General features: G+C 35.5%; 3 protein-coding genes across 7 annotated transcripts; 1 reads left to right on the forward strand and 2 right to left on the reverse strand.

Moving 5' to 3' along the window:
- Positions 1-1,924: 1,924 nt before the first annotated feature.
- Positions 1,925-6,350, reverse strand: LOC114735972 (RNA-binding KH domain-containing protein RCF3-like). 4 transcript variants are annotated; one of them, XM_028923759.1, is made up of 8 exons: positions 6,277-6,350; positions 5,037-5,653; positions 3,994-4,422; positions 3,623-3,880; positions 3,239-3,505; positions 3,077-3,141; positions 2,534-2,605; positions 1,925-2,397 (listed from the first exon to the last, which is right to left on the reverse strand). In XM_028923759.1, exons 2-7 carry the CDS (start codon positions 5,610-5,612, stop codon positions 2,557-2,559), a joined length of 1,644 nt encoding a protein of 547 aa, XP_028779592.1. In that variant the 5' UTR covers positions 5,613-5,653; positions 6,277-6,350; the 3' UTR covers positions 1,925-2,397; positions 2,534-2,556. The 4 variants fall into 4 exon arrangements, 1 of the variants encoding a protein (XP_028779592.1); XR_003739309.1 differs by having other exon boundaries at positions 3,077-3,505; positions 6,232-6,314; XR_003739311.1 differs by lacking the exon at positions 6,277-6,350 and adding an exon at positions 6,258-6,272 and having other exon boundaries at positions 3,077-3,505; positions 5,037-5,654.
- Positions 6,351-11,669: 5,319 nt separating this feature from the next.
- Positions 11,670-13,423, forward strand: LOC114735973 (expansin-A15-like). 2 transcript variants are annotated; one of them, XM_028923761.1, is made up of 5 exons: positions 11,670-11,689; positions 11,782-11,917; positions 12,055-12,343; positions 12,567-12,757; positions 13,048-13,423. In XM_028923761.1, exons 2-5 carry the CDS (start codon positions 11,791-11,793, stop codon positions 13,062-13,064), a joined length of 624 nt encoding a protein of 207 aa, XP_028779594.1. In that variant the 5' UTR covers positions 11,670-11,689; positions 11,782-11,790; the 3' UTR covers positions 13,065-13,423. The 2 variants fall into 2 exon arrangements, with proteins under 2 accessions (XP_028779594.1, XP_028779593.1); XM_028923760.1 differs by having other exon boundaries at positions 12,567-13,423.
- A 2,892-nt stretch (positions 13,424-16,315) lies between these two features.
- LOC114735974 (probable calcium-binding protein CML45) lies at positions 16,316-17,409 on the reverse strand. The gene has a single exon (XM_028923763.1). The coding sequence runs from the start codon at positions 17,149-17,151 to the stop codon at positions 16,561-16,563; it is 591 nt and encodes a 196-aa protein (XP_028779596.1). The 5' UTR covers positions 17,152-17,409; the 3' UTR covers positions 16,316-16,560.
- Between the last annotated feature and the right edge of the window lie 3,484 nt (positions 17,410-20,893).

Consider the following 20,893-nt stretch of genomic DNA (forward strand, 5'->3'; position numbering starts at 1 on the left):
ACGGATCCAGAGGGGAGAAAAATCAAACGAGCTGGGCACTCAACAAGAGTGAATGATCGTTACTCTATATTATAAGCTCAACATATAAGATAAAGCATTAACATAATGTGACCATCAAAGGCAATACAGTGCCTCAATTGCCCAGTTGATCCTCGTGACAAGTCTAATCCTGCTCACCATTGTGGGAAGTTTCAGACACTCCAGAGACTACGTTGTCATGCTTCAAAGGTCATCACCAAAAAAAATGTTGAACGAAACATATAGTGCTACCATCACTCTTACTAATACAATTACCACCGCTACTTTATGGATAACAGTAACACACAATGTCATGGGTTAGGCTTCAGCAACAAAATAAACAAATTAGCTCTAATACGTTTTGTCATGGGTTAAGCCTCGGCAACAAAATAAACAACTTAGCTCTGATACGTTTGGCCTCAAGAGCATGTAATTTTGAACAAGACTTGCTTCTTACCAAAGCAGCAGGCGAACCAGGCAACTAAAGGTAAGTTACGAGACCACGAGGGAAAAAAATGACAATGCAGAGTTCAAAAGATTACACACAGCAATTAACCACCGCCAATTTTAATACTTGGCAAAAGCATGTTACTTGGAAAAAAAATATATTAAAAATAAAACGAATAGTCAACATCCCGTAATACTACGCATGTCACATTACAAAATGCTGTTTTATTCACCTCACAACAAGACAGTCATCCTGCAAGACGTTTCACCCATGGTTCATAGCAAATTCAGTCTTCAGGCAAGGCCTCCCGTCAACCAATCTCCAATGCCATTCAGATGTTCAAAATGACTGTCTTCGGAGGTAAGACATGCTATAACAACCCCAACTATAAAAAGTTGTGCCTAAAGCCACAAAGCAACTTACGTCTAACCAGATTACATGAAAAGCCAACGCATTCTCCATGACACAATAAGCACTAGACAGACACAACATTTATATACTATTTTATACTATAATAAGAATAAGAATGTATGGACACATCGTGGCAAAAAGAAAACAAATCCTTCCCCAATTACTATGAAAGTCACTTAATTCCAACCGGGAAAAAAAAAAAAATTCTAATTCTACAATGCATTTGTGACTCAACCTGGAAAGCCAAATCTACTATAGAAACTGACATCACACAAAACCCTGCGAGGGCCTACCAGGAGTAAGCCAGAAAGCTTGTGTTGGTTATAGCCAAATAGAGAACATGAGAGATAAGTTCCACAAGAGATTGCATTTGATTAGAGAAAGACAATAAAGAACATTTTATATGAACATTAACCTAACACATCATCTTGAATTTTAAACAGCTTCCATGGCCAGATAACTCAACAGAGGGCACCAAAAACCATTTGAATCAGGTTATATAACTCTTCCCAGAAACATGTAGCTAAGTGCTAGACACCAATTAAAACTGATATTGGTCCAATTAAGCTCCTAGTAACAGAAGATTAATTTTGGAGAAGTACCTACTGGTGAAATTACCAGGTGTTAACAATCCATCAGAACACAATTAAGACACATTTTTCAAAGGGAAAATGGAAGAATATCATAAATTCAAATGCAGTCTGGAAGCCAAACAAACTCAAACAAGCCCTACGGATCCAGTTTGTTGTATCCATGCATATACAATACTGCAAACTCATAAAACAGGACACTAATTAACCGCATACCAATAGTGCTATCTTTGCAACGGTAGATTTCCACTATATGGCTTATATAAAAAATTCAACAGCAAAATGAGAACAGTTTCATACCTCTAATCAAACCAAACCCACAGAGAGTTTGGCCATATGAACTTCAATTATGAGACTGCTGCATAGTGAGAACAGCTCATACCTCCCACTCAACAAATACTAAACTAAATCCATGAGCACATATTATGAGTAAAATAGTGCCACACAGAACAAAACATTACCTACTTACGGTGATTGATAAAGGTGTCAATACATGAAATTCAGACAACAAACCACCACCAATCTTTTACGTATATGATCAGCTTAATCAGAATTAACATCATTAAATTCAAATAAACACAAATTCGTGCTACAGACGATTAAAAAAAGGGCAAGCGAAGGGGGGAAAAAAAAGCTAGTAAGCTTATACAGCTTCCAGAGGATCACAAAAGCATCATAGTTCTAGTTATAATGACAAGAACTAGTATTGCAAAGCAGCAACAAAGGCAGGCCAGCTTTATAGGTTCTTGGGAGCACAAGTTATCAAGCTTGGGAAATAAGGTAAAGTGAACATGGCCAATTTCAATAGTCTCCACATATGTTTGGTCCTCTAAGTAGAAGCATCAAGGTAGGCCATGAGTTTGTCAAACCCTGGTTCATCTGATCTTCCAGTTTAAACAGTAGGCAGGCTTCAGGCTTCACATATCTCAGCTGTATAAGTGGGAAGTGAGAGGCAACAAGGTAAAACAAGAGCATCAGAATGGACAGTGGTCAAGGTTGTCACTGGCCTAAATTATAGTAGGTTGTCAGATATAAGACAAAAGATTCGGTGAAAACTGTAGTCTACCTGCGGGTAACCATGAACAATTTTTAGTAAGCATGGTTTCTCCTCCGAGAAACACTGTGGTGACTAGACAACCTGGTAACAGATACTAAATATCAGCACTGATGAGCTTTGAAACAGCCAGAAATTGAAATCAGCCAATTGGCCTCTCCCCAACACGGACAGGGAACACTAAGGAGTCTCATACAACACAAATCAGACCAAACCTACAGTTCCAAACAGGTTTCATGGCACAGAAGCTTCAAACATGGTTCCTAAAAAAGCTTTAGGAGGTGTTTGGATGAGTGTACCACAAATCGAGACAAACTCGTTCACATATTTACTTCGTATACTGTAAAAGACTTTTCAAAACCATGGTTTTGTTTCCACCCAAACACCCCCTTAGTCTAAAAATAGGCTCCATAACAGTCTTAGAGAAAACCTTTAATCCCCATATAACATCAGAATTATGTCACGCATTCACCCAGGAAGAGTAGCATAAGCCAAAGCACACTAAAAAATCTACAGATAAAGAGAAAACGGCAAATATGGTAAAGTTTTTGTTACCCAGAAGTGCCAGTCCGTCCCAAAGAATAACTTCCATAAGCCCCGTAAGCAGCGCTACCACCAAACTACAAATGAATGGAACAATTTTGCAATTGTCGAATCAGAAATAAATTAACATGAAGAACTTACACATAACTTCACAATTGCTTATGCCTAGAGTACCTGGGAACTACCATAGCTTCCATAGCCATCACCAGCAGTTAAATCACTAGAACCACCATATCCACTTGAATAAGAATGTCCTCGCCCATGCCTTTTACCATCTCTAGCATCATAACTTAAACCATCCGGACCATCAGCAGGAACAGGAAGATACGGCAGAACTGGAAGGAATGCAGAAACAGCCCCCTCCCTGTCAAAAAGATTTGCTCTTAACCGTGTAAGTACTTGCACAAGAGCATCCTTTGCAAGCTCAAGGTCTCCGGAAATCTGATCAACAAAAATAATTAAATAACTAGAGGAAACAATTTTATTCAAAAAGCAACTGTAAATGTCACAAACAAATTCAGCAATTCTAAATAAAAAACACAACTATAATAACCTTACCTGCACCATTTCATCATCTTCAGATGCTATTTTAGGAAGACTTTCCTTTGACAGGATGCGGATGTTAGCTTTTGTCAGCCTCCTCATCTCAGTTATGATAGCTCCTCCTTTACCAATAAGGCAACCAATTCGGGAGGTTGGCACCAGCAACCGTGTTGTGAATGAGATAATTCCTGAATCTCTCTCAACCTTCTCACTGCACCGGGGCTGTAAACGTACAGCTGCTTCAATGGTTGGAGAAAATGTTTCTTCAAAGAACTGCAAGAGCATAATTTTTAAAATTTTGCAATTAAGCAAAAATCTTCAACCTATATTTCATATGCACATAATTAGAAATAGTTCCAATGAATGATCAATAGACAGCAATTCACCTCCTTTGTTGAAATAATTATAAGGCAATCATCTCCTTCTGTTGCAGAGCTATCAACCTTAATTGTTGCCCCAGAATCCTGCCTGATTTGATTTATTATAGCACCACCTTTGCCTATTACACCTCCAATGTTTCCAGTTGGACAAACCAAACGAACCGAAAATTCCTTTGAAGATGTTTCATCCCTTGGTGCTGGGTACAAGGATCTTGGCCAGTCTCCAGTATCACCTTTATATCCCCCATAATGACCCACAAGAGGAGCTATTCCCACAATTGGACCTCCAGCAGTTGGGCCAACCAGCGAACCACTCGTAGGATATACACCAGGCATTGCAGAGGTAAGAAGAGTCTGAGACCGTGATGGGTTGTCATGAAGTCGACATGCAATCTGATATAGAGCCTTCTTCACAGTTGCAGCATCACCAGATATCTGCAGTACCCCGAACAGCACAGCCATAAGGGTAAAAAAAATATCACATAACAGAAACAAACTAAAAGCAAAGTGTGCCAGCCACATCCATAACATCAGAAAACAGGACAAAACCACAACATCTAAATTACTAAACACGTAAAGAACAATAGGTTTAAATAAGAATAAAACGTAATATAATAATTTAAGACTGATATGGAGCAGGTACGCATGTTCCGTCAAGAAAAAATAGTTAACATACATAATGGCATGAATTATATTTAAAACAAAAACAGTGAGACGAGTATTTCACTAATAATAATTGCATAAATCACAATACACCGGCCATTTATCCTCAGAACAGCAGGAGTAAAACTAAAATTAAACTAGTGAAACAACAAAAGTGAAATTATCATTACAGATTCAAAAACCAGAAAAAAATGATATGGACAAACCCATGCATCATGTAAGTAAAAAATTTAAGAAACTTTTTGCAATCAACAGGGTAAGTTCATTCCAGTCCTGAAAACACAATTACAAATAATTGTAGAAACAAATGAAAGGATCACATGTCCTTCTATGGTTAATATCAAGCAGTAGAAAAAACCAATATTAAGAAAACCTATCCAGTTTACCTGCACAAGTTCATCGGAGTTCAAGGCACAAGGAGGCAAATGTTCATCCTTTAGTATTCGTATCTGGGCCCCAGTATCACTACGGATGCTCTGAACAATCTGACCACCTTTTCCAATCACACAACCTATTTGATCAGAAGGTACAAGAAGCTTAGCAGTGGCTTGATGACCTCCTTCGGTCTCCTGATCACCATGCCCCTCTTCAGCAACCACTCTGTCATGCACCTTGAACAGAGCATCCTGTGCTGGTGATACAAAATTACCACTATCCTCAAAGGCATTAGTCTCATCACCGGAGCTGTAGATTGTAATAACACGCTCTTCACATCCAGGCACAGTCTCACCAATCCTAATTTTAGATTTAGTGTCTATCCTTAATTGTTTAACAATCTCACCTCCCCTACCAATAACACTACCAATCTTTCGAACAGGGCATAAATAACGGTATACAGTATCTTCTGGATCAATTATAAACTGCTCTCTTTCATCACCTGGATTTCTCCTTTTATTTCCTCCATTCTCATAGTCAGATTGAGAGTGGGAACGCTTTCCATAACTACTTCTAGGACCGGCCATGAGGTAAAACAGTTTGGGAGCAGCCCAGATAGTCAGATACTCTACATAGACCAAGGAAAGATAGTGAGAAACCCTACAAAGGTTCACAAACTATACAAGAAAATTCATAAAGGTTATTTGCCTTGACTAGGAGATAAAACATAATCCTAATGCAGTACTGGAATAACTACCTAATCCCCTATAATGACGATAGAAATTAACGATAATGTTTCCAGCTCGCTTACAAAAACTTGCATTTGAAAAGCCATTTTAATGTCATTCTAGAACGAGGGTGACCATTCATGTAAATGTGAATGCAAAAATTCATGCAACACACGAAACACCACCTTGCAAGTAAACTCCTAAAATGCCCTAATCGTACCAGCGCATCAAGCGGAAAGGGATATTATTCTAAAGATGTCGATCCAAATTTATCATTTAGGCCAACCCAGGGACGATTTTATATCAATGCGCCGCGAGTAAACAGGAGGGAAAAAAATCTCTAGCAAAGGTAAAGTAAATTACATGAGAAATCAGTCCTCTTTCCCGGCAAGGGAAGCTAACTTTTGTCAAGCGGGAAGCTATCAAGAAATCTATGAGGGGTGAAAAATGGTGAAAAAAACAAACAAGGAAAGTTAACCAGATCTTGGCGTGGACTTGCGCAGCAGGAGAGAGAGATGCTTACAAAGAACGGATGTACAGCGTCGAATTGGGAAATACGAATCGTCCACAGCAACCGGAAGGGAAAACGATAACGAATGTACTTAGTATTAGGGTTGGCAGCCTTCCATATAATATTAATAAATCATCACCGCCATAATCCACCCGACCCGGTTCAAAAGGAAGATTAGGAAACTTTCTTTAAAACAACCGCACAATTACATTTAATTTTATTTTATATATAATAAAACGTTTGTTAAACCCAATATTAATAATTAATAATTATTTTATCAATTAACAGCGTTTAGTTTTTTTTATTTTATAATTGCTGCTCTAAAACTTTGTACATGATATCAACGCAACATTTATATTTACCTTTACAGTTTAATTACTAAAAATATTTTCAGATAAAAAGGATAAGGGTATGATAATTTTTATCTAATTGGATTAAAGGACAGATTTTAAAGTTTTGATAATGTAAATTTCTTATAAGATAAATAACATATAAATAATAAAAAATACACATCTTGATTTGATTGGAAGCAAACGTATTAAATATACAAGGTTGAGTAATTGCTTTTTTCCTTTCTTATATTATTATTATTATATAACAAACGTTCACTTCTATTCATACAAGATTGGATACAACCGACGGCCAAGAAAAAGGACAACATCGATGTAATCTTTTAATTATCCTATCAATCACAATTTTTAAGGTAAAATTACTTTGTTACTAAGGAACTCAAATACTACCTCCGGTCCTAATTATAAGAGCCAGTTGACTAATTTGAGGAGATTAAAGAAGTAAGTTGAGTTAGTTATTTATCCTAAATAGGTACTATCTTTCCTAAAATATCATTACTAATCAATTGTATTGACTAGAACTATTATTGTTAGAAGGGTTACTTTGGAAAAAAATGTATAAATATGAGAGACAAAGTGAATTAGGGTCTTATATTTAGAACCAAAATAAAAGTCAAACAGAGTCTTATACTACCTCCGGTCCTAATTATAAGACTTATTTGAGGAGATTAAGGAAGTAAGTTAAGTTGGTTATTTGTAATAAATAAGTGTTGTCATTTCTAAAATATCTTTGCTAATTAAGTATATTGGCTAGAACTATCATTATTAGAAGGATTATCTTGGAAAAAAATACATAAATAAAAGAGACAAAATGGATTGGGGGTCTTATAATTAGGACCAAATAAAAAGTCAAACGGGGTTTTATAATAAGAACCGGAGGTAGTATTAAGTACCGGAGATAACAATATGATACCCTAAGAAGAAGAAAATTGTGCATTCTCGCGTAACGATCTCAAGAAATAATGGAATGGGTCCTAATAAACTCTCATTATTTAAGTCTTGTTAAATTGTCCATCAAGATCGTTATAGTCAGCTTTTTATTGACGGAACCAACTGTCCAGAACTTCTCACAGATTTTTGAAGTAAAGAAATTAATTATTTGAGGCAGGGACGGATGGGGAGAAAGAAGAACCGGAAGGACGAGGAAAGTGAGGTATTGAGTGGGTCAACCATAGCCAAAGTTGGTGGTAATTGTATTATAAAAACTTATTTGATTTTCAATTTGACCCTAAATATAAGAAGCCAGTCTTATTTGTCTTTTATATTTATTTATTTTTTTTCAAAATAATCCTTATAATGGTTACACATGTTAAATATTTCATCAGATAGTAATTCTAACTAATATACATGATTGACAAAGGTATTTTAGGAAAAACAATATCTACTTACAACAAATACCTAACTTAACTAATTTTCTTAATTTTTCCAAATCAGTCAACTAGGTTTTATATTAAGGACCAAAAGTAGTACTACCTTCGGTCCTAAATATAAAAGCTAGTTGACTAATTTGAGTAGGTTAAGAAAAAAAAGTTAAATTAGTTATTTGTAATAAATAGATGTTGTCTTTCCTAAAATATCCTTGCTAATTAAGTATATTGGCTAGAACTACAATTATTACAAGGGCTATCTTGGGACAAAATGTACAAATATGAGAGACAAAGTGGATTGGTATCTTATATTTAGGACTAAGATAAAAATTAAATGAGGTCTTATATTAAAAACCGGAGGTAGTATTAGTTATAAGATTCATATGTAGAGTAAATTGTTTATATTTAGGACCGGAGGACCCCAGAAGGTCTGTTGAAGAGGTCGTCAAGTTTGAGCCATAACTGAACAGGAGATTTTTATGTCGAAATTATGTTCAAATCCAATGGACGGTAACTCCATGAAAGAACGAGAAAAATAGGGACCCTTTGACACATTGTCAACTGTGATACTCCTCCGGTCCTTAATATAGAATTCAATTATTAAGTTGGTTTTGATCCTAAATATAAGACCCATTTTACATATTTATCAATTTTTTCTAAATTACCCCTATGGATACTCCCTCAACCATAATCAAGTAGAAGAGGGAGATGGGGTATTAAGAAAGATGATTATGGTATTTTAGGAAAAACATGTCACATTTTCTATAATTAACTAACTTACCTAACTTTCTTAATCTAATCAAATTAGTTAAATAGGTCTTATATTAAGGACCGGAGGAGTAGTTGTATAAGATTTTATCAGTGTCCTTGGTTTCGTGCATTTTGTTGTAAAGGCCACGTAGATGAGTAATATGAATCCAAATATGGAGAAACAAATTCGTTTTGTTGCGCTAGTGAAATCATATTGGAAATTAAGGGATGGACAAGCAGAATTGATTTGCAGAAGATAAGAAATTAGAGGGAAATGGTGACTATGGCAGCGATTTTGTTGGATGCAGCACTCTTGACTCGTAAGCAGATGAAGTTGAAACACTTGAATGAGTCAGAGGCTTAGAGCATGCATTAGTTGAATCCAGAAAATTAGAAGACTTGTACAGAGCAAGATAGATGACAGAGAAAATAATGCTAACTCCGCTATTTAATATAAATACTGGTTTGACATTCAATTTAGTGTTAAATTAATGTAAGATCCCAATCTACTCTGTCTCTCATATTTATCTATTTTTTTCAAGGTAGTTCTTATAATAGTTGTACATATTAAATGTTTCATTAAATAGTAGTTCTAACTAATGCACATGATTAGCAATAATATTTTAAGGAAGACAATATCTATTTATTACAAATAACTAAATTAATCTTTTTAATATCTGCAAATTAATTGTTTTGTTTTTATATTAAGCACAGGAAGGAAGTACAGTAATCAGGGAATTCACGGGAAATCTAATATGCAGAGAGGTGAAATTCTGAAGGCCGTGAGATGAACACGACAACAGCAGGTGAGCGGTGCCAACTGCCAACGCTCGCTTGTTTTCTACATCATGTCATAGTAACAAACTTCTACTGTTTAGCAGTGGTTTGTTCTAGTTTTTATTTGCTGTGTAATTCCCTTATTGTAGTGTGTGTATACAGTTCTACAGGTTCGGTTAAACGTACGAACACATAATTAATTTGGAGCTTTCAGTAACTGTTTGACCTGACTTCACTCCCTGAGAGAAAGTACTGCGATGACAATGCAAGATCAAAAAGCACACTTGGGTCATGCTAAGCAAGATCAAATGTTGATTATATGGTGCCTTGGTGCTCATTAATGAACTAATTATACAGTGGCATGAATTATCTTAACTAGAAGGGAGTGTATTATTTTAGGTACATTTGTTAGAATGTGTGGTCAGAGGAATCTGATATTGTTATCCAATGTCTATGGCCTGTGTTTTCACAGATCCACGCGTTGATGTATATGCAGCATGCTGACATTGAGGACCCCCAAATCTAAGTCCAGAGATTCGTCCCCCTTTCCCCAGCAAATTTAGCTCCATAGGCCAAAGGGTACTACTATTAGTCTATTACCACTTCATCTCCTTCTTCGTATACACACAGGGGGTATAAAATCTGAATTGTTACCGAGGTCATATAATTGCATGCAAACCAAGTTCCATTCCATACTCCACGTTAATTATCATGTTCCTTATCAGCAGCTAAACATTCTTTAATCCATTACATTCTCATCCTTATCAGCAACTAAACATTCTCTTAGTTTCCAACTCACATATATATAATCATTGAACATGAGAGTGTAATCAACCAAATAATCTGAAATTAATTGGTACGTATTACACCTAGGAAGGAATATTCTTGAGAACAAACTAAACCAAGCTAATTAAGTTTCACAAGTGGCAATATTATTGGGTTGGAGGGAGAGGAAGAGTGTGCGTCTGTGTTTTAGGAAAATGCATAGATAGAAAGGTCCAAAAGAAAAAGAAAAAAAACTTATTGGGTACAAGGGAGGTTGCAAAAATGAAGTAGGGGAGTGTCCTATGTCCGTAGCCTTGGGCGGTGTTTGTGTTGTGGTAGTCCCTCCCTCCCATGTGAAATAGTTTCTAAATTATCACCTGACCCCACCGTCCTTCCCATTTGTCATTAACCCTCTAACTTTAGGTCCTTCTTCACTTTCATCCCTGCCGACGCTTTCATATTGCATCCAAACAGTATTTCTTCCAAGCTCATATCATTTCGTAGTCTTTAAGTGGGGAGGTGAAATTTTTCTCATGAATGAATACAGCTTTTGGACATTCACTTCCTTCGTTACTTAGCCCAATAATTGCGGCTAAACAGTTTGAACATCACATACAGACATAATTATACCTTCGAATTTCAAGTTGTCTCTAGCAATTTATATTTTACGTTGTGAATAATGGATTGAAAAGAGAAGAATCTGTCAAGTACAAGAACTGTTTTGGGTCACCGTAAGCCATGAATGAAGAGTCTTCTTGGCGAGAGAGATTACTGTAGGTGAGAAGAAGATGGGTCATAAGAAACATAACTCTCTTGGGGCAGCGTGAGAGTGAGCACAATAACTAGGTAGGTACTTGCTGTCTGCAGTTAAGAACAAATATCACATGTTTGTATTTAATAGCCAAGCACCCTTGCATGCATGCCAGCCAAACACGCATGTTTTGTTTTTCCCGAATTCTAACATATGCACATTCCTATCATTTCCACAAATTCTACAAAACCATCCCATAATGGCCCTCTAAAAACTACAGTTAGTGCTTCCTTTGCGCTAAATTAACTGCACAAAAAAAAAAAAAAGCTTTTTATCTTAACTCGCCTTGAAGTTTCAGGCAATATTGTCTGCTCAGCATATAAAATGAGGGGTGGAATCCAGTAGATCAGCTATTAGAACTTCACATGGAATCTACCTTTCATTGATTTGGATTAAGAAAGAGACAAGTTTTCACAAAAACAGAGTTCCAAGACCGTTTACTACCTCGCACAAACACAAGCATACATAGATATTACTGCATTTGTATGGTCCCAACAGCTCAAAATGTGTCAGGTCGTCTCTGTCATCTTTGACGTTGACTGGCCTCTATTTATTCGCACTCCAATCCTCCCCACCTTCATCCCCTCAAAACACCACCTTTCAAGGTTCACCCTTCTTCTTCTTCTTCTCCATCTTCATTCTCTTCCTTTACTCTTTATTGTTCCATACCAATCTTAAATTTCCCATATTTATGCAGGAAACAAAAATGGGTCTTCTTCCTTTTGGCTTTCTTCTTCTGGGATTTGTCTCCTTTGTTCATGGACATGGCTATGGGGGCTGGAATAATGCTCATGCAACTTTCTATGGCGGTAGCGATGCTTCAGGAACTATGGGTAAGCCTGTAACCAAAGCCAACCAACTATCGTTACTAAGACATAAAGAGCTTTTCTTTCACCATTATTGACAGAAAAAGGAGAGAATAATATGTTTGGATGTCGTTGAGATGATAGGGTGAAATGTTATATTGCAGGAGGGGCATGTGGGTACGGAAATCTGTACAGTCAAGGATATGGAACAAACACAGCAGCTGTGAGCAGTGCTTTGTTTGACAATGGACTAAGCTGTGGTGCATGTTATCAGATTAGATGTGTGAATGACCCACAATGGTGTCTCCCCGGCACTGTTGTGGTCACTGCCACTAATTTTTGCCCACCAGGTGGCTGGTGTGACCCTCCCAACCTCCATTTTGATCTTTCCCAACCTGTTTTCCAACACATTGCTCAGTACAAAGCCGGCATTGTTCCTGTCAGTTACAGAAGGTACCTTCTTTTTTCACTTTCTTCTTTCATTTGCTCTCACAGTCACAGTCACAATAATTTTCAAGGTATGTTTGGGAGTTAAAAAGGAAGTTTCATCAAAAAGCAGTGACAAACAAGAAATTTTCAAAGTGAAATGGTGACAAGAATAGTTAAAGCATGGTCCTCGTGACACTATCTTCTCCGACTAACAACGTTTTTCTGGTGTGGTTGAATGGAATTGAAGGGTGAGGTGTAGGAGAAGAGGAGGAATAAGATTTACCATCAATGGGCATTCATACTTCAATTTAGTGCTGGTTACAAACGTTGGAGGAGCTGGAGATGTGCATGCAGTGGCAATCAAGGGGTCAAGGATTAGATGGCAAGCCATGTCCAGAAACTGGGGCCAAAACTGGCAGAGCAATTCTTACCTCACTGGTCAGGCCCTTTCTTTCTTGGTCACCACCAGTGATGGTCGCTCTCTTGTCTCTTACAACGTTGCGCCACCCTCTTGGTCCTTTGGCCAGACCTATACTGGACGCCAATTTCGATACTGAATTGAATTCACCTTGAGTTTATCTTAGCCTTCACACAAAAATTAACGACTGTGCATGTTTATTAATTTGTCCTTAAAAGTAATAATTCCGTGGAAACTCAGTCTTTTTGTCCATTGATTTTACTAAACGGAAATGGCTAAAGTACAATGAATTTGTTATCTTTGGGAACAGATTTGCACGTCGATTGATTTTTCCAAGGCTAAAATTCCATAGGATGAAAGTATTATTAGTTTGGTACAAGGTAATAGAGTAATGAGAGAAGCAATTAAAATATTGTTGAGGTGAACAACATATGGGACGCCTCAAGAGTGGCTCTGTTTGGCGGAGAATGGTTTCATGTACTACTAGGATTATTAGGTACAGCTTGTGATAATGATTTCATGTACTATAAGGTACAACTTGTGAGAATGATAAGTCGTTTGTAAGAATCCCACTTGAGGGAGCAAGTGGGGTTCTCCTTACTTTAATTTGATTGTAATATATTGTTGAGTATGCTTTTAATGTTGTTGGGCTTCAATTATTTCTGAATAAGAGACATCATGATAATGATCATGCCGCTCCTGGGTAACGTAGTTTAAATGCCTGACTTCAACTGTGCTTAATTGCTTATGAACAATATCTTGAATTCAGATTTGAGCTGTACCTGCTTTTTAAATTTAAGTCCACATATTATTGATCTCTTATGATCAGTTCTAATTTCAGTAAGAAAGTAATAAATTCCCTGAAATGAAATGTAACCTGATTCTTCAGTTTTACTAGCTGCAGGGTCTTTTCTTTTGGCCCTTTTTGGCAACTCTTTTGGTGGGTTCTCAAGTTATGTTTGTCTTTCCATTTGTACATTTGGACTTCTCATTTTTTTGACCGTTTGAGTTTGACCCACCAGTTTTGTCTCCGCTTCAATTAGTGTTTACCCTCAATGTTAGGAACATTTCACTGTGGGGGGAAAAACAACTGTTTCTTCCACAGAAAGCAACTGCTCTGCACAAGACAAGAGTGAACATAAATTCCATTTGACATATTGTGGCCTCAATATTCCTGCAACACATCCTCTGCAACAAATTCAATTTCATCATAACATACATGACAAAATATCTAGTCCCTTCATGTGCTCGCTCACCTCGCATGTACATCAATCAAAATTCGCTACTAGTTTCTTTCTGATATTATCTATCCTCCATTCCTCTGAGCTTTCTGTGTGAAGTGTGAACAATATATTTTCAACATTTGATGTCTCTTTTGAATGAGCCCCCACAAAAAAATATACTTTGAAATAAATCTAGATAAAGGAGCTTAATTATCGATACTTGGATCCTTTACATTAGAAAGGGATATTAGCTAGAGAGGGACAAATTCTTGCAGTTTGGCAAAATCTGAAATTGCGTTGTGGTATTTACAACGAATGAACGATATAGCTCTCCCTATATATTTATAAGTTTTATTAATCATTTATGGCTATATTCGTTTAAAGATATGAAGTGTTATCATGAGGTTTCTACCTGAGTATACTTCATATCAGAGAGGGATATACTTAAGCCCATCAACATGATAACGATCAGCATATGGACCCCTTGGTTGGTGGTTAGTTACAATCTTAAAATTCCTTTATTCTGTTTTTTTTTTTTGTTATACACCGCCGGGTAATCTGGCGCCTATTGGCAACCGACTAATCCAGACTCAAGGGGTAGGAGTGCTGCCCACATAGGCGAGGTTGTCTCCTCTCCCAACAAGAGTGCTTTCCGGGACTCGAACACGCGTTTTCATCCTTACGGGAGGTGAACCTATTTACTAGTTCGACCAACTGCTCGTTGGTTAAAATTCCTTTATTCTATAATGGCACTTGCAAGTGGAGTGTGCCTTTGTTTAAATAAGTTGCGAGGAAGGATTTTTCAATTGGCTTTCTGATAAAATATGATTACGTTCCTTTTAATCATTTTGATTATGTGCAATAAATGCAACCGAAGTTCCAAACTGTTTTCAAGTCATAACTTTTATGCTCAGCAAATATGAAAGTGAGTTGGAAAATGAGGAAGATACTTTCCACTATGATTTGATGTACACGCATATACAATTTAGAGTTAACTGTCATGAGTCTTGCTAACAAATGGCATAAACTACTAACGGCTGACAGTAACTTGAACTAATTTAGTTTAACTAACTTCGCTAGCTGTATCCTCTGTTACTCCCACTGAAGCTGGAACATGCATATCAAGCAAATGCAGCATGAGCAAGTTGAGCAGAGCAGCAACTGAGGGTGTATTCGGATTAGTGTTAGGCAAAATGGAGTTTGGATAAAATTGATTTATAAGCATAATTTAAGACAAAACTGATTTAATCAGAAGTATATGCAAGTTAGAGTTGCTTCTCATATGACGTGGTTTATGAGCGCAAACGTGGTTTTTTAACAGATAAGAGCATTTGAATAACTTTTATTGAAAAAAACCGCAGTTAGGAGCTCAAACTTGGTTCTTAAAAAAAAGGGTTTTTGGATAAATGTTTAAAGATCACATTTTGGGCTTCCAAACCCAACTTCTATCCGGACAAGGCTTTTTGCTTGAACAGGCTTTTTGCTTGAACTTTCTCATGCACGTGTGCAAGAGAACGTCTATATGCTTGGTCCTTTCATGGAAGGTGGATGTGGCTGCTGTGTGAATTGCAGGTTTGTTGCCGCAGTTTATCCAATTAGAAATCGGTCTTGTTTATTGCACAAGAGACATAATTGTGACAAAATCATCTAGTGAGACCCACTAATTTTGAAATTAACGGAAAAAATCCAACCATTACACCGCAAAACAACAAAACATGTAGCTCAATATAAGCTAAATATATCAAATCATAATACGATTCACAGGGCAAATACACCATATTGACTTCATATAGTTTAAGTATTATATAGAATATAGATACTGAAGAAGAGGTTGTGGGAAAATCTTGATCTGATTTAGTTTCTTTAAATTACGGTTTGGAACTCTTAAATGGTGGAAATGGGGTTGTGTATTATTCATAGGATGTCATATTGCAGCCAACTGAATCGGTTGAGCAAGAATACAAGTACTTCCAAATCCATTACTATTGACTGAGAATCGTAATTTGAATCAGAGGGCATAAAAATTTTGATTTTATGGTTGATTCGTGGGTCATGTTGGTCTGTTGGGAAAAGCAAAGAAAATTGCTGCAACACTGCTAATTAAACATGGCGGACTAGTCAGCAAGTTTGGGCAGAGAGGCTACAGATAGGCTCTAGTGTTGAATTGAACCAGATGATCCCAACGAGCAAACACAGGCTTCTTACTTCACAGAGTTTATAATGACTGTCTTCATTCAAGGTTATCAAGTTTCGTTTTAACTTGCAGTAATTTTTAAAGGAGAATGCCTTTTAGCCTCCTATGTTACCCAGAAAACAAACGGAGAACGAATTGAAACTAAAAAAGCGTACTAGGAGTCAAAATCAAATATTGTATCTACACATCAATTTAATACCGGGTAAGATATTGATTCCTTCAGTGGGGTTGTTTTGTTAAGATAACATATCTATTATTATTGAATTGCGGAGTGTGTGGGCTCTGAGCCTTCATCATAAATATGGGATTCCGTTTAACGGATGAGGTCTCACACAGACAGCGAAAATAAAAATTGGTTGGATCAATGACTGATATTTAATAGATGTTTAAACCAAGGAAGAACAAATCAGCAGAAACTGTTCTCCATGATTTTTACAAATTCCCTGAAATCTATTCTTCCATCTCCATTCTCATCGAAGTTCCTGATCATTTTCTGGCAGTTCTCTCGTTGTGTTGCAGCTCCGGTGAAACCCAGAGCACACAGAACTCTCTGCAACTCCCTTTCATCAATAAAGCCATCTTTGTTCACATCAAACACGTCAAATGCTTGCTTCACCTCTTCGAGGCTTGGCTCCTCCTCTTCAAACGCATCAGAAACTTCGCCCAAACTATATTTAGCCTCAAGTTCCTCACTTTCTGAGCTGCAAAAAAGCCCTAATTTTTCCATCACCATTTTCACTTCGTCCCTACCAAGAGCCCCGTCCTCTCTGATTCCAGGAACCGAATTCTCTTGGTGGCTCAACTCAGAATCTGAGACATGTTTTTGGGACAGAAGGAAAAACCAAAACTTTGGGAAATAACTCTTTATTTTGGTGAAAACTGTACCCAAAAGAAAAAGGTCTAACAGACCAAATAAGGGATTAGAACTGGAGGTAGCATCATCCTGACAATTTAACCTGTCGAATTGAATCAAGCAATCAAGTTGGCCGGTAACCATGGCTACAGAAATTCTGCAAAGCGATGTAAAGTTAAAATTCCGGTGTCCCTCTATCGGACTCAAATTGGTATTTTGTTATGAGACGAAAAGGCTATGATCTGCCTTGTTGGAATGGTTTGAAGAACCGATGGAGGGCCGGTTCTATATATAAGGCATATGAAGTTTGAATCCATCACGTTACGGCCGGCTTTGAAAGGTAGAAGAAGGTGCTGGAGAGCCTCACGGGAAATTTCCGCAGCTTCTCCTACGAAAATGCTTAAATCTTATAAAATGGGGAGGGTGACCTGCTTTTCTGTGTCTGTTTGTGCATAGAATTTTCCTGAATGACGAGAGAAAGAGAAGTCAAAGAATGAAAACTGAAAAGGAGGAGGTTCGCGGAAGGGAGTGAGATTATTTAATGGACGTCAAATATCATTATGTTCCACGTTACGCATTTTCTCTCAAGTGGCTCTCTTCATGGAATTATCGTCAATGCGCGGTCGTGGAAAAAACTCAATAAGTATTCCTGCCCCACTTTGAAGTTGTGCGTGTGTATTGTGTAATACATTTAGAGAATAAAATAAATAAATTCAATATCCCATTCATATTTTAATACTAGCTTTTTTTCTTTAACATATCACTTGTACTATCTCTCTGATTTTTAATATAACATTTTTATTTAATTTTTATTTTAGTCTTAAATATAATATTCTAATTTACTTTTTTTTATATTGATTTTTTTTAAGATAGTCCTTCAAATAATAATAGTTCTAGTTAATAAACTTGATTAGCAAGAATATTTTAGGAAAGATAATACCTATTTATTATAAATAACTACCTTAACATATTTTCTTAATCCACTCAAATTAGTCAATTAGCTCTCATATTTAGGACCGAAAGCAGTATTTCACAGAGATTAACAAATAAATAAATTACCACCTCCGGTCCTAATTATAAGAGTTAGTTGACTAATTTGAGAATATTAAGAAAATAAGTTAAGTTAGTTATTTGTAATAAATAGGTGTTATCGTTCGTAAAATATCCTTACCAATCAAATGTATTAGCTAAAATTACCATTATTAGACGGACTACTTTAAAAAGAAGCATAAATATGAAAGATAAAATGGATGGGGGTCTTATATTTATGATAAAAATAAAGTCAAATAAAACCTTATATTAAGGACCAGAGGTAGTATTTAATTATAATATATGTTATATGATCTAAAAATATTTATATATATTATTAGATTATATATATTTATAAATCATGTAAATTAGTTTTTAAAAAATAATAAATATAAGTATTTCAAAGTAATCTATTTAGTTTAGGGACTGAATATAGTTTTTTTTTTTACCAGCGGGACTGAATGCAGTTTACAATTATATGATTATTGAAAATTTAATTTATGTTATGAATATTATAACATGTGGATGTCCATCTCCTCTTCTTCCTCTTCCTCTTCCTCTCAACTTCATCATCAACTCCCACTACTTCCACTAGGCATTAATCTTCCACTACTCCATTACCTTTCCACTATGTCTTTAATCTTGTAACTCCCCCCCACTCATATTCATATGGTTTATTGTCCACTATCTATCATTTAAGTACAAATGTAACTTATGTGTGAGACTATGCCTATAAATAAGGCATGTCATTGTATTGTGAGGCAAGTGAAGCAAAGCAAGGAATACAATATCATTCTCTCATTTTCTTGTCTACTTCTCTTCTCCAATCTACTTTCACTGTTGGTTAATTTCATAACACGTTATCAGCACGAGACTCTACCATCAGAATCCATGGCTCCTAGTTGATACACGTTGAAGTTTTGTTCGTTGAATAAAGATAGTTTGATCCGAACAGTTTGGTAAGATTTCTCCAATTTATTTAGAGGAAATGATGGTTTTGCGTCTTAACCATACTGATTCATTGGCAACCAAATATTTTATTTATCGTATTGAGATATGAAAATTTTTATTTCTTACTTTTCTTATATTTTTATAATCCTACTATCCTTAAGACTTATTGATTTGCTATGATGTTTTTGTTTATCTATAAAATTACTATATATGATTATCATCTCTGATATTGGTTAATTGTTATCTTGAAAAGTAGAATGTTAAACATATAAATGAATGGCTAATAGCCATTATATTCTTGATTTTGTGATTAGATAGCCAGAAGCCACATCACGTTTTGATGATTATTTGATAACAGACTATCTTGTGGTAGTAACAGATGGCATGACAAAATTGTCACAATTTGATAATCTATATCAAAGTCTTGAAGATTGATGGCTAAAAATGAAATAATACAAAAGAACTTTGTAGTTCTGAAAATTTTGTTATAGTCCGGAAGACTAATATTTGAGAAAATTGATGGTGTGTTATTGAAAGCGAAGAATATATTCATAAGAGTGATAAAGAGTATGATCACATTCTATCAGTGGAACTGATAACTAAAAGGACAATAATCTTGGGGCTTGGCTATTGAATCATAACAGCAGAATTAGTAATAGTCCTGTGATCAATATGATAAAATTATGAATAACTGTTATAATATGACCAGAAGTCATATAGACAAATATATATCAGTTCATTGAAAAGCAAATGTTAAAGAAAAATGATTGTGGAATCAAAAAGACCATGTAATATTATGAAAATATCGAAGCTAATTTTAATGTCTAAAGGCAATAAGTTGTGAAGAAAGATAGATATCCAAAGTATATATAAAAATAGAAAACATATAAGTATATGCCTATAAAGCTATATGTATAATGTTTAATTTCTACCAGTCTTTAAATTTATCATGATTTGTGATAAACAAATTGTTATAAGAATTTGATATTGTGATATTGATAAATGTGTGGTATAAAACTAAATAGATCAAATAGACCCAAAAGTTACTAGTTATATTTTGTTTATTTATATCTTAATTCAATATTAGTTTTGAATATTTTAAATGTATATAGTATGCTGATCAATATTGAAATGTTTTGAACGTTAAGTACTTTACTTTTAAAAGTTCATTTTAAATGTTCTCCATCATTTTTGTGTGTTTTCGATGTGTCTTGCAAGTTAAATCTATGATACTCATAATTATTTGTTATTATGTTAATAATATATTGAAATAGAGTTGTCTTTCATATTCCTCTTAAATTATATAGTTCCTGAAGAACTCGATGTAATAGTATTAATATAGTTCCAGAAGAACTAATACTGATTTTTTCTTTATGAGCAGACAAAGTATTGATAGTGAAAAATATGATCCATAGATCTACATCGCAACTTTGGTTCTCCAAAGAGTGTAAATATTATAGTATAATTGGATTAAAGTCCGTAACTATATATAAACTAGGAAGTACTTGGGCTTCCAAGCAAAAGATAGGTTATTGGCTTTAACCTATTTTATGCTAGCAGCTATTTATAAAATATATGAATAAATGAATCATATTTGAATGACTCAATCTTGAGGGGAAAAACTGTTGAAATACAAATATGAGTTGATATTGGATATATTTTTCATATCAATTTCATAAATGGATATCATCAATCATATATTATATTGAAAAGTTTATTATTGATAATGAAACATGATACAGTAAACCAGAAGTTTACTGATATAATTAGATTTATTGTTGGCATGACTTGTTTGATCATCTTAAACTATATAATTACTGAAGATTATGTATTGATATCCATTGAAGAACCAGAAGATTCTTCCGAATAGCCAACATTTTTAAGAATCCGTATGTGCTGCTTGTTC

This window comes from Neltuma alba, unplaced genomic scaffold (genome assembly GCF_004799145.2).
Source record: "Neltuma alba isolate B1F8T4 unplaced genomic scaffold, ASM479914v2 tig00013273_pilon, whole genome shotgun sequence".
Lineage (NCBI taxonomy): Eukaryota > Viridiplantae > Streptophyta > Magnoliopsida > Fabales > Fabaceae > Neltuma > Neltuma alba.

Bases quoted from the DNA above. Each gene is read 5' to 3' on its own strand.
- LOC114735972 (XM_028923759.1), bottom strand. From the start codon at position 5,612: ATGGCCGGTCCTAGAAGTAGTTATGGAAAGCGTTCCCACTCTCAATCT. The intron at 4,423-5,036 runs GTAAACTGGATA...GGGGTACTGCAG, and splicing joins ACTCCGATGAACTTGTGCAG to ATATCTGGTGATGCTGCAAC. The intron at 3,881-3,993 runs GTGAATTGCTGT...ATGCTCTTGCAG, and splicing joins TAATTATTTCAACAAAGGAG to TTCTTTGAAGAAACATTTTC.
- LOC114735973 (XM_028923760.1), top strand. From the start codon at position 11,791: ATGGGTCTTCTTCCTTTTGGCTTTCTTCTTCTGGGATTTGTCTCCTTT. The intron at 11,918-12,054 runs GTAAGCCTGTAA...GTTATATTGCAG, and splicing joins CGATGCTTCAGGAACTATGG to GAGGGGCATGTGGGTACGGA. The intron at 12,344-12,566 runs GTACCTTCTTTT...ATGGAATTGAAG, and splicing joins GTTCCTGTCAGTTACAGAAG to GGTGAGGTGTAGGAGAAGAG.
- LOC114735974 (XM_028923763.1), bottom strand. From the start codon at position 17,151: ATGGTTACCGGCCAACTTGATTGCTTGATTCAATTCGACAGGTTAAAT.